Below are 12,585 nucleotides of genomic sequence, written 5' to 3' on the forward strand. Positions count from 1 at the left end.
AAAATGGGACTTGTAGTTCCTTTCTGGAAAGGGAAGGGTGATCGCCTGGACTGCGGCAACTACAGGGGGATAACACTGCTCTCAGTGCCGGGTGAGGTCCTTGCTAGGGTCATCCTTAACAGGATCTGAGATCACTTGCTCACCTGTCAGCTACCGGAGAAGTCTGGTTTTATGCCTAAGAAGTCTACTATGACCGCTTTCTGGCACTGAGGGTTCTCATCGAGTGCAAGTGCGAATATCATCAGAGGTTCTTTGCAGCCTTTCTTGATTTTTATAAAGCTTTTTACTCAGTTGGTCGAGTTGCCCTGTGGGACATGGTGAGTCTTTGCGGGATCCCCCGAAGTTGCTGGACGTCATGGCCGGCCTGTACACTGGTACTGTGCACAGCAGAGGGAGAACCTCTGCGTTCTTCCCCGTTGATTCTAGGGTTCACCAGGGGTGTGTTCTTGCTCCTACTCTCTTCAAAACTTGTGTGGACTGGGTGTTGAGCAGAGTCGTGGGGTCCAGGGGTTGTGGGGTATTTGTTGGTGAAGAATGATTTATTGATCTTAACTTTGCCGACGATGCTGTAATCAATGCGGAGCCAATGGAGCCTCTGATCAGGGCTCCTGACAGACTGAGTAAGGAGTCTGAGTGTCTGAGATTGCGGGTGTCTGTGATAAAGACCAAGATCCAGGCGTTTACTGACTTCTTAGGTCCAGCCATCAGTAGTGTGTCTGTCTGCGGGGAGAATGTCGGCCTTGTCGAGAGATTTACTTACCTCGGCAGCGACATTCATGTCTCCGGTGACTCTTCCCATGATGTCAGCAGATGGTTTGGGAGAGCATGGGGGTTCATCAGGTCACTGGAAAGGGGTCTGTGGCGCTCCTGATTTTTTTGCAGTCCTGGTGCTCCCCGTCTTGCTGTATGGCTGTGAGAAATGGATGCTATCTAGTGAGCTGAGACGAAGACTGGACCCCTTTGGTACTGAGTCTCTTCGGAGAATCCTTGGGTACCTCTGGTTTGACTTTGTGTGGAATGAGCGGTTGCTAGAGGAGTCCTGAGTCCCGAATGAGGCACATTACCTGCATTGCGAGGCAGCGTCCGCTATGGCACTACGGCCATGTGGCGCATTTCCCTGAGCGTGATCCGGCTTGCAGGATCCTCATTGCTGAGGACCTGAGCACCTGGACCAGGCGTAGGGGACGCCCACGTAACACCTGGCTGTGGTAGATGGATGGCCATTTATTGAGTGTGGGACTAGACTGTGTGTCTGCTTGGGGCATCGCCAGCCAGGATGCATCAGCGCATGCTCCCCAACCTGACCTGACCTTTTTGTTGGGGAAGCCTCTTTTTAATGGAGAGGCCCCTTTTAGCAGGGAGGCCTCTTTTCAGCAGGAAGGCCTCTTTTTAGTGGGGAGGCCTCTGTTTAGTGAGGAGGACTCTTTTCACGGGAAGACCTAATTTTAGTAGTGAGGCCCCTTTTTAATGGGGAGGCCTCTTTTTAGTGGAGAGCCCTCTTCTTAGTGGGCAGGCCTCTTTGTAGCAGGGAGGTCTCTTTAGTAGGTAGGCCTCTTTTTAGTGGGGAGTCCTCTATTTAGTAGGGAGTCCTGTTTGTCCGGGGAGGTCTCTTTTTAGCAAGGGAGGCTCTTTTTAGCAGGGTGGCCACTTTTTATGGGGAAGCCTCTTTATAGAGGAGATGCCTCTTTTTATCAGGGAGGCATCTTTATAGTGGAGAGGCCTCTTTTTTTTTATCAGGGAAGCCTCTTTATAGAGGAGATGCCTCTTTTTATCAGGGAGGCCTCTTTATAGAGGAGATGCCTCTTTTTATCAGGGAAGCCTCTTTATAGAGGAGAGGCCTCTTTTTATCAGGGAAGCCTCTTTTTAATGGGGAGGTCTCTTTTTAATGGGAGTCTTTGGACATCAGCACACATAGGCCAATGCATTAAAATATCCCTGGAAACTATATTCTTTTAACAGAAATATCGTGATGCTTGTGCATGTCTTAGCAAGCTGGCACGGAGCGGGGAAGCAGCACAGGAGACGGGAGGAAACACGGGGTTTATTCAGGATGAAATACACTTGGGAACACAAACGATGTCAATGACCGGACTGGGGAAACATACTCTGACGCGGACTTCAGGGGTTCAAATCCCTTCTTCTTAAGGTCAGTGCATGGTTATATGTGCCCTGTTCCGCCTCTGATCTTGTACAAAAAAGTAACAAAAATCACCCAATAATAATTGTTTTTTGTCTGAGTTTTTTATCTTTACGTCTGGGGCGTTTATTATGGTCTTGAAACATCGGGGACTTAGCCCAGCTAAGAGATCTTTAGATTTTCCCCCGATTATTTGCACCATTTTCAAGTTATTTCAGAGTAAAACAAACATATGATAACATATGAGATACTCTACTAAAAGCTTCCAGGCAGTTGCACAGACTGACTTTCACAACATCAAATCAAAGTACAGAAAATGAGGGCAATCTGACTCCCCAATCAGCCTAATTACTATTTTTTATTTATGACAGTGAGAGTAAAATCCAGAATAAACTGAGCATTACCATTGATAAATCAGTAGCCCAGGTGCCAATGCTTATTATGACACTTTAGTAATCAAAACAGTCTATTACACATTTTCTCCATGAGCAGATATATACAAAATGTTACATCTTAAATGGATGAATATTGATTGCAATGTTTTTTTTTCATTATTTCGACTGTTTTTTTGATGGAAGGAATTAACACTTACAGCTAAACATGACAAGTGATGTTTAGGCTTACGGGTTTGAATGAAATCTGCACATGACACCTCCTCCTTCTCCCCTCCCCCCCCTCCTCCTCCATCTCCTCCTCCTCCTCCATGCGAGATTCTCAGACTGACAGCCAGGAAATTACAGCTCTCAGCCCCCTGCCTGTTATGCACTTGCTTAGAGGGTCGACTACAGAATATGGTGAACACTCTTAAATAAATTTGTAGTAAATTAAATGTTTTAAACAGAATGGGCATTTGTATCTTGTGTCCGTCCATAATGATATGAATTGATTTGAAGGAGCACAGACATGTCAGTCATGGAGCTGACCTTTACTGAACAATGAAGAGAAACTTTGGGTAGAAAAAAATATGTTTACAATGCATTGTTTTATGCATTTCTGAATAACCTCTTCGTATTCTGATACATTTCTGCTACCAGTGTTTCCCAAACTTTGCCTTAGCACAGTGGGAGCTGGCCAGGTGCCTTATGATGTTCCTCATGTAAAGGTCCACCTCGGAAGTGATTGTTTTCCTATACTGGGGAGCCTTGTTTCAGAAAGGTTTGGAACCACTGAGCTACACTAGCTAGCTAGCGAGCTGTCTTCTGGACCAACCTGAGCCTGCTGGTGAAGCTCCTATGGCTGCAGGAGATAACTCCTTGTCCACAGGAGTTAACTCCTTGTCCACAGGAGTTAACTCCTCGTCCACAGGAGTTAACTCCTCGTCCAGTTATTTTTGTAAAGTAGCTAGTGACCACCAGATGCCCAGAAGGACAAACCCGGTACTCGGTGCTCTCGCTCCCGCCCTCGCACACTGTGCTGAGTAGTATGAAGTATATCTGTGGCCTGTACTACGAAGCGGGGTTACGGGCTTATCGGGGTAACTTGTCGGATTTAAGGTAGTCTGGGAAAAATGTAAATGAACGAATATGAAGTCCATCTTGACTGTAGTACCTTAAATCCGACAAGTTACCCCGATAAGCCCGTAACCCCGCTTCGTAGTACAGGCCACTGCTGCTTGAGGACCCAAAACATACAAATTAAGTTTTTGATCGACCATATTATATTATTTCTGAGGGCTTTACAATACGATCGGACAGGTTAATAGATCAGGATTTTTAAATTATTATTATTCTTAAAAAGTATAATACAAAATTGGGGAAATCCAGAGATACTAATAAAAGGAGCCAGGCTGTTGTCCCCGTTTTACACCATTTGGTTTTTAACAGCATGTGGCTGTATGTAAACATTAACGTGTAAGTAAGCACAACTCAGAGCTCATTGATACAAGTCCATTGCTTTTGATGTCCACTTTGCTTTATGACACTGAGAGATTTCCATTGGATGATTAACAGAATCACATGACCTATGGTTGGGGGGATGAAACAGGGGCTTTAATAAACATTTTGAGACTTTAACTGCAATAGGGCTGAAGCAGGAATGCAAGATAGCCGACTAAGCTTAAGTGGTGGACAAGAGCTGAAGGACATGATTAGGCCTCTCTGTTAGTAAACGAGAAAAAAAGACTTTGTTATTGTAGGTGAAGAAAGGCCTCGTCGTTCGGTTTCACCCTCCCCTGAGGCATCCAGGCCCTCCTCCTATACTGTGGAATTTAATAATAAAACAGCACAGTGCCTGGGGGGGGGGGGGGGGGGGGCACTGATGCTTCACACCTCCATGGTCATGGGTGTGAATCCTCCCTCTGCTGCGTGGGGCATGTTCTCCCCGGGTTACGAACACAAGCCCGAGAATAACAGGCGCCTACCCATGTCAGGCACACATGCACACGATGTGGCAACTTGAGTTCATCTTAGCATGTTTTTGGACTGTGGGGGAAACCAAAGAAACTGGAGGAAACCGCAGGGGGAGAACATGAGAACATGAGAACATGCACACGCAGATCCGGGCCAGAAACACCAGCTGTGCCAGCAGGCTGCCCCTCTAAACTGCCCACAGGGCATAACTGTGAGTGAATGTACTGTATGTACCCTGTAATCAGAGGCACCACTATGTTCTGTGGAAGGTAGTAGCTGGCTTTCCAAAAACATTTGGGGGGGATCGGTCACAGAACTTCATGGAATTTACAATTAAGTGATCATTGATGACACACCACAGCACACAACAACGAAATGTGTCCTCTGCATTTAACCCATATGTGACAATATGACATGGCAGGGGGCAGCTAATTCAGCGCCCGGGGAGCAGTGCTGGGGGGCGGTACCTTGCTCAGGGTACCTCAGTGGTGCCTTGCTGGTCGGGGATTTGAACCAGCAATCTTTAAATTTTTGGTGCATTTCTTTAACCGTTAGACCACCACAGCCCCTTAATTGCTGAGTGATATATGTATATATACAAAAACGAAATAATCGAATGTTATGCAGGCTAGTTAGCTAGCTACCTCATGTCTGTTTTTACAATAATTCTTTGCGTGTGAAATTGATGGGAAACACAGCAACCTAGTGGGTGAATAAAAACACATTAAATAAAAAATAGGTTTAAGTAATGAAAAGGCTGTTAAAAGTATGTATGCTGTCTGTTTTGTTAAGAAAATAAGGGCGCTCTTATGACATCTACTGAGACATTTTTTTGTTGAGTGCCTCAAAGAGATTTTCTTTCTTAATGTTTTCTCACTTTGTTCTGTTTGTACTTACAGAAGTAAGTCATCTTTTGCCATTTCTTTTCTCTTGTTTGTATGCAAATTTGGCATTGTGCCAAAAGTAACAAAGTAATCAGGTATTTTTATTAATTGTACTGGGATACATTTCTAAAGTAACCCTCCCAACCATGACTGTGCATTATGATGGTTTTAATTGGTTTTTTTGTTTCGTTGCATAAATTAATGCATAAACCAACATACTGTATGTTCACTGAAGATTTTCTGAAAGAAGATCGACCAGTATATGAAACAGGAATGTACTAATGAACTAGCCTGTTTGTGGATCGAAAATACCCAAGTTTTTAGGTTTGTCTAATAAATAAATGGTATTAAATTGTGGGAGGTTAAAACAAATTTGTTAGCAAGTTAAGGCTGTGGTACAGTAGAGCACAATAAGCAATGAACTACTGGCAATTACTGTTTTAATGCCTGATAGCTTGAGAGCTAAGACATGCTCAGGGTCCTCTAGACACTCAAGGAGGATGAAGTTGAGAGGCATTGATTTTTAAAGCTTTATCTCCATTTCACAAACACCAGGATCAACACAGTATTTAATACACATATATAATGATTTGTGTGATTTAATGACAGCAAGATTTAGATCAACGGCTACAACCTAATTTGAGCAAAAAAGGTAAACATATTCCAAACATCAAATTTAAACATTGTGTAATCGTGTACAAAGATGTGAATCCCATTTAAACTGTAATACATGTTTTGTTTATTATACAGCATTTCAGGGAGGTGACCCCCCCAGTGCAGTACAGTCAGTCAGCAAAGCTGCATCCTCATTACTCTGCTACTTATTCCTGCTCCCTCAGACCTGCTACTCTGTTTGACTCGCAGCTGCGTGTCTCTGCAGAGCTCGAACCTGACAAAGTGGGCAAACATGCAAACAAACACGACCCAGAGCTGTGAGATGGACGTGATCTTTGGTGAGACCCCTGGTTTGTCGTCTTCTTCATCTTCCTTGACCTTTGATGGTGAGGTCAGTCTGACTCCAGGTCTCTCCTGTAAGTGAATCTCCACACCTGGACTTCAGATTCTGTGTTGATCTTGCTTGGTGTCACAGACTCAGCGTGTCTTCAATCCTGCCACTTTAACTAGAAAAAGATATTCTACACATGTTATTGTACAATGTGTTTTCTTTCACCACCTGTATTGACAGTTTAAATCCCTAGAGATTTTACTTGTAATGCTTTCTAGTGATAAACTTAGAAGCAGCAAAAGAGAATGTGACCTACATAATGCAAAAAGTTATTGATTAATAGTTTCCAATGAAGCAAAACAAGAGAAAATGCACAGAAAATGTTTCTAGTATTAATATTGTGTGCACCTGTGTGTGTATGTTATTCAATTATATGTGTTCTGTAGTTATTTTTAAGTTATTCATGCTGTAATAGAATCTTCATGCAAACTGATCCTCATCCTCCTGACTCATTTCTTTAAATGCAGATTCTGTTATTTCTTTCATCTCTTTCATTTTCTCCTCAGACACTGGGGGTAACATTGGTTTTAGTTCCCTTTCGATTTTCTCCATTCTCTCTTTTGCTTTCTGGTCAAATTTCTTGCTGTTATTCTTCACAAGATCTCTTATGGCCTCTTGAGCGTTTTCACAAGCTTCGTGCAATTTCCTGCGTTCACTTTCAAAATCTGGTCTGCTGGGATCCAGAGCCATGAGTTTGCCCAGACTGCTGATCCTGTCCATCAGATGTTTGTCTGAAATCTCAACGTAGGTCCCTGAGATCATGTTAACCAAACTGGCTACATTCGATGCGTAAAAGGCCTGCTGGTAGATCAGGTCTTTCATGAACTTTTTTGAGTTATATGACAGATGTTTCTGAGATGCCTTCTGAGACTGTTTGACAAAATCAGTCAGAGATCTACTAAGGCAGGTCTTAATGATGTTTGAGATCATCTGAAAGAAGCGTACCATCTTCTCCCACTGCTCTTTCACTCTTCCCATGGCATCTAGACCTTTGACCAGCACCTTAATGGTGGTGTTGAAGTCAATCTCTTTTACTTCACAGTTTCTCAGTGTGACTAAGATCTCTGTCAGCTCCTTCTGGTTTTTCTCCAGGTTTTCCAGACTCTGTTTTTGCAGCTCTCTCGCCTTTTCCAGCTGGGCTCGACTCTGCTCTATGCGGAAACGGGCATTCTCCACCGCCATCTCACCTGCCCGTTTTATGCCACTCTCTTTAGCTTGCTGTGGGGGTTCAGGTGTAAAAGCTGGTGTGTTTGTGAAGGCTTTGCTCTCAGAGTCAAATTTCTCTGTTTCCTTCAGCAGCTTTTGGATTCCTCCAATCATTTCTTTCGTCTTGCCATCATCGCATTTCCCGTCAGGTGCGATGGTGCTGAGCTCAGAGCACAGGTTCGTACCCTTTGTGCAGATATTTATAGCTTTGGTTTTTGCTTCAGAGTCATTTTCACTGGCCACTGAGGTGTTAATGTGCTCAAATTGTTTACTGAGAAATGATGTCTTTGCTTTCCCCTCATTTTGGTCAAATACATCAGACCATTTAATTTGGTTTGGTTCTGTAAAGCTGTTTAAGGTTCGACTCAGACCCAGAAGCTGCCCTGATTTGGAAAACGCGTTGCTCTGTGCAAACATCATTGGACCTCCTAGTTTTGCTTCTACGGCTTTTGCTGCTATATTTGTAAAAATGTTGAGAGCAGTTAATACACCTTCTGTAAGTCCCTCTACAAAGTTCATGCCAATTACCTCCCACCCAGATGGCAGTGAATCCATTGCTGTATCAAAACTCTTTTGTGCCTCTGCTGCCTGCTTATTCATGTCCTCAAGACTTTTCTGAGCCCTTTCTTTGGCTCTCTCTGAATCCTCCTTCTTCATTTTGTTCTCCTCAATTTTGCGCTTGACATTCTCCAGATCATCACCATATACCTTCTTCGCATTTATACAAGCTTCTAAAAGTTCTTGGATCAGATAAATAGTTAGGGTGAACTTCCTCTCAGTTTGCTCAGCCAATCTTTCGCAGTCATTTGATATAGTAGCTATGTTCTCCAGTTGGTCAGGGAGGAGGGTTTGGACCAGCTCATCATTGTCCTGTAGTAAAACATTGACCGATGTCTTGATGTAAGCTGGCACATTGCCAGTGTGGAGACGGATCTGGTCCATGTTCTTGTGAGCCTCATTGAATGCTGCCCATCCAGCATTAGCCACTTGCATAAGACAGGCTCGGAATGAGTCTGGGTACTTGATGTACTGAAAGCCACCAGTAGGAGGGTTTTTGTTGATGGAGAAATCTACATTAGAGGAGATACAGACCAGCTCCCCCAGAATGGCTATGGAGACTGGGGCAGGTACCAAGTACTCCTCCCAGTTAGCATATGGCTGCATTATCAGTTTGGTGTCATCTCTGAAATCTCCAGCCTTGGAAATTGATTGGGTAGCTTTCACTAAGTCTGCCATTGTCGTCTTTCCTGTAAGGACACAGAAATGTTTGTGTGACACACATCAGATTTGAGCAAAGATGTTTATTTGATGTAGTTATGTTTCATTCCTAATTGAAAGACTATATGTCGTTGTCGTTTTTGAATTAATTAGTTGTTACTACTTCATGCTGGCCTTTTTACCCATAAACACATTATATGTATTTAATAATAATAATTAATACTTTATTGATCCCCGTGGGGAAATTGTTTTTACGCCTCCCTCAACTTGCTCTTTGTAGAGTAAAGCTGTTCGCGAAGGGCAGCCACCCGGCGCCCAGGGAGCTGGGGGTTAAGGGCCTTGCTCAAGGAGCCACAGACATGCTGAGGCTGGGCTTGAACCGGCGACCTTGTGATTACAGGCACACGGCTTAGCCCACTAAGCCACACGGACATACAGTATTCACCCTCTCATAAGACAGATACTCATTAAAGGTAAAGTGACTTTATTACTGAACCACATAAAACTGGAGAAATTGTACATAAATTTAAAATACAATGTTTTTCAAAGAAACAGATCAAGAATTTGGAAGAGAATTCAAAAGTTACAGCTTAACTTTATACAGCTATAAACAGTGCCTTATTTCTGTATATGCAGTATGGATATAAATTGTCTATCGCATACTGTACAAACCTACTGTCAATGTTGTTTTTTATCATTTGTTTTCCAGGTAAATACTAAACATTAACTACCAGAAAGCTGCCTTTTTAAATTTCACTTCAATGCTTATTTTGTTCAGATACATATCTCTTTCATCTTTAACTCCACTTTTTAACAACTGTAGTACAACTACTTGAGGCTCCTTAGAGCAACAAACCTACCCCAGAAACATCTGGTCAGTTTCTACAGGTCTGCTACACAAAGTACATCACAGCTTGATACGTTTATACATCAGAAATGCAGAAAGATATAGTAAACAGTCAAATACCTGACAGGAAGTAGATTATATACTTGCAGATACTCGCTTCTTGCCTGACCGTTAAGTAGCTGCTGTTGTGATCAGCTTTTATTCTCTGCCTTCACCACCCTGCCCCCGATCTCCCCCACATGTCAGCTCACACCCACCACATCAGTGCAGCTTGCTGCTAAACACACCCACTGTGCCTCACTTAGAAGTCCTGTCATTGTCCCCAAAGGCTGAACATCCAGGTACTTAAAAGCTGACTTTCATATTAATGTTCATGTTTTATATCAAGCCACATTGTCCATGTATTTAGGGAAGCATTTTTATCTGAAAATATGACAGCCTGTCCGAATATATGACAGCCTGTCCGAATATATGACAGCCTGTCCGAATATATCCTACCCTTTTGTCTTTGCGCTTTGTCTCGTTTTGCACTATATGTTTGTTTGTTTGGACTTTACTCAGCTTGCTGCTGAATGCACCAGAATTTCCCCCCAGGATCAATAAAGTTCATATTTGAAGGGCAGCAGAAAGATAGATGGATGGTGGATAAGGAGGTGAGATAAGGGGCAGGTGGGAATGAGTTACAGCCCATTTAAACAGGAATTACAGCACATTCTTATCACAGATACCTAGTTCAGTTCAGACTTGCCTCCTCAAAAACCATTACAGGACAAAGGCTGATTCTAAAGGAATTTCCCCCAAATTGCCCCCCCCTAAACTGATCATCCCATTCTTAACAGCTGCTGCTTTGTTCAGATTTGTCTGGCTTTGCTCAACATAGGCAGCTCCCATGAAGCAATAAATCTTAATAAAACAATTCAAAATACAGCGTAAATATCCATTGAGCATGGAATTATATTATGGTACAATGGAAATTGCTTATACTGATCTGGGTCTGGGTGAATCTGAAACTGAAATTATAAGCAATTTTCCTTTTTCTTTATGAGTCAGGCAGATTACCGTCTAATTGATATTTCTTACATGAATAAATTGTTCATCTCTGTGCATCAGCTATCCTTGCATCGCTGCTCGGAGGGTATTCATCCTACAGAAAATGATCACATTTTGTTCTACATGTTTGAAATGTTTTTCTTGCATCATACATTCATAGGGCAAATAACCAATATACTTTGTTTCATTGTTCTTTCAAAGTTGTTTAATGTTTGAATCACAATCTACCCCCCACATCTGCGTGACACTTTGGGACTTTTCCCTGGGTCCTGAGTGCTGCTTTGCTTCAGCCTGACCAAGAATGTTGGTGAACAGCCCTGAGATCCTGCCTGTTGAAGGTTAGTATGCTCTCCCTCAGGCAGGAGCGATGGACTGTCTTTGATTTGCACAAAGCGTAACCCTTCACTCTCATTTCAGACAACATACTGATTTCATATTTGTGAAGTCTCTAGCATAATTTGATGCAAGTCTTTTGCAAGAAGGGCTTCCATTTGCCTTTCTTGCAGAAACCAGTCCTGGTGTACTGCTCGATTTCAGCCAATGAATTCTATTGGGGCTTTAGATGTCAATTCAGCAATAATTTCAATTACAGGTACAGAAAATATGGTTTACCTTCATTATATATTACTGAGTGGGGCGGCATGATGGGGCAGTGGTCAGCACACTTGCCTCACAGCCCTGGGACCGGGGTTCAGGTCTCCACCAAGACAGGCTACATAAAGGCACAGATCTAAGGTGTGTAGTTGCAGCTTAATTACGGCCCTGTAAACACGAACCACAGAAACACAAATCAGGATTCTTGGTGTAGCCTGCCCCCTGGTGGAAATAAAGCGAAATGCAGAAATCACTTTTATTGTAATTTCACTTGTCACCTGTACACAGGTACAATACAGGTGGAATAAGAATGTACAGTTAAATATTGTGCAGAAGAGCATCATGTGCAATATGTAGTAAATGGCTGAGTGTCTGTGCCCATGGTTAATGGTCAGAGTTCAGCAGTCCGATGGCCTGATGGAAGAAACTGTCCCTCAGTCTGCTGGTGAAGGTCTTCTGGACCGGATGCTGCAGTACCGTCTGTCTGACGGTAGCAGCCTGAACAGTCTATGGCTGGGGTGACTGGGGTCTTTGATGACCTTCCCCGCTTTCCTCAGGCACCTCTTGATGTAGATGTCCTGGAGAGAGGGAAGCTCACCTCCTGTAATCCTCTGGCACATTGCCAGTGTGGAGACGGATCTGGTCCATGTTCTTGTGAGCCTCATTGAATGCTGCCCATCCAGCATTAGCCACTTGCATAAGACAGGCTAGAGCACTGCACCACTCTCTGCAGAGCTTTGCGGGTGTAGGCGGGGCTGTTGCCGTACCAGGCGGTGAAGCATCCAGTGAGGATGCTCTCACTGGCACAGCTATAAAAAGTCCTGAGGATGCGGTGGCTCATTCCAAACCTCTTCAGTCTGCTTTGTCCATGTGAGGTCCTCTGCCAAGTGCCCCCCGAGGAAACGGAAGCTGCTCATCCTCTCCACAGCAGTGCCGTTGACGGTGATGGGGGTGTGTGCTCCTTTCTGCTTCCTGACGTCCACTATCAGTTCCTTGGTCTTAGCGACGCTGAGGGTGAGGCAGTTCTCCTCGCAGCAATGTGTCAGGACGCTGTCCTCCTCTCTCTACACTGTTTCATAGCTGTTGACTTGGAGGAACCTGCATGGTCTGCGGCCGGTAGATAAATCATTAAAAAAAAATTCCCACCTTTAATGTGACCTAAATTGAATTGTACAGGTTATATAGGTTATTATAGGTTGTACAGCTTATTGAATTGTCAAAATGTTAGGGGGAAAATATGAAAAATAAAAAAATGTACAAAAAGGTGGTTGCATAAGTGTGCACATCCGTAAATG

The 12,585-nt window shown here is 43.5% G+C and overlaps 1 protein-coding gene across 1 annotated transcript; it reads right to left on the reverse strand.

Moving 5' to 3' along the window:
- Window positions 1-5,885: 5,885 nt before the first annotated feature.
- LOC111837796 (uncharacterized) lies at window positions 5,886-9,893 on the reverse strand. The gene is made up of 2 exons (XM_023800141.2): window positions 9,767-9,893; window positions 5,886-8,828 (listed from the first exon to the last, which is right to left on the reverse strand). The coding sequence occupies exon 2, from the start codon at window positions 8,815-8,817 to the stop codon at window positions 6,796-6,798; it is 2,022 nt and encodes a 673-aa protein (XP_023655909.2). The 5' UTR covers window positions 8,818-8,828; window positions 9,767-9,893; the 3' UTR covers window positions 5,886-6,795.
- Between the last annotated feature and the right edge of the window lie 2,692 nt (window positions 9,894-12,585).

This window comes from Paramormyrops kingsleyae, chromosome 3 (assembly GCF_048594095.1).
Source record: "Paramormyrops kingsleyae isolate MSU_618 chromosome 3, PKINGS_0.4, whole genome shotgun sequence".
NCBI classification, from domain to species: Eukaryota; Metazoa; Chordata; class Actinopteri; order Osteoglossiformes; family Mormyridae; genus Paramormyrops; species Paramormyrops kingsleyae.

What these genes read in the sequence shown, in the direction of transcription:
- LOC111837796 (XM_023800141.2), bottom strand. Translation starts at nt 8,817, where the DNA reads ATGGCAGACTTAGTGAAAGCTACCCAATCAATTTCCAAGGCTGGAGAT.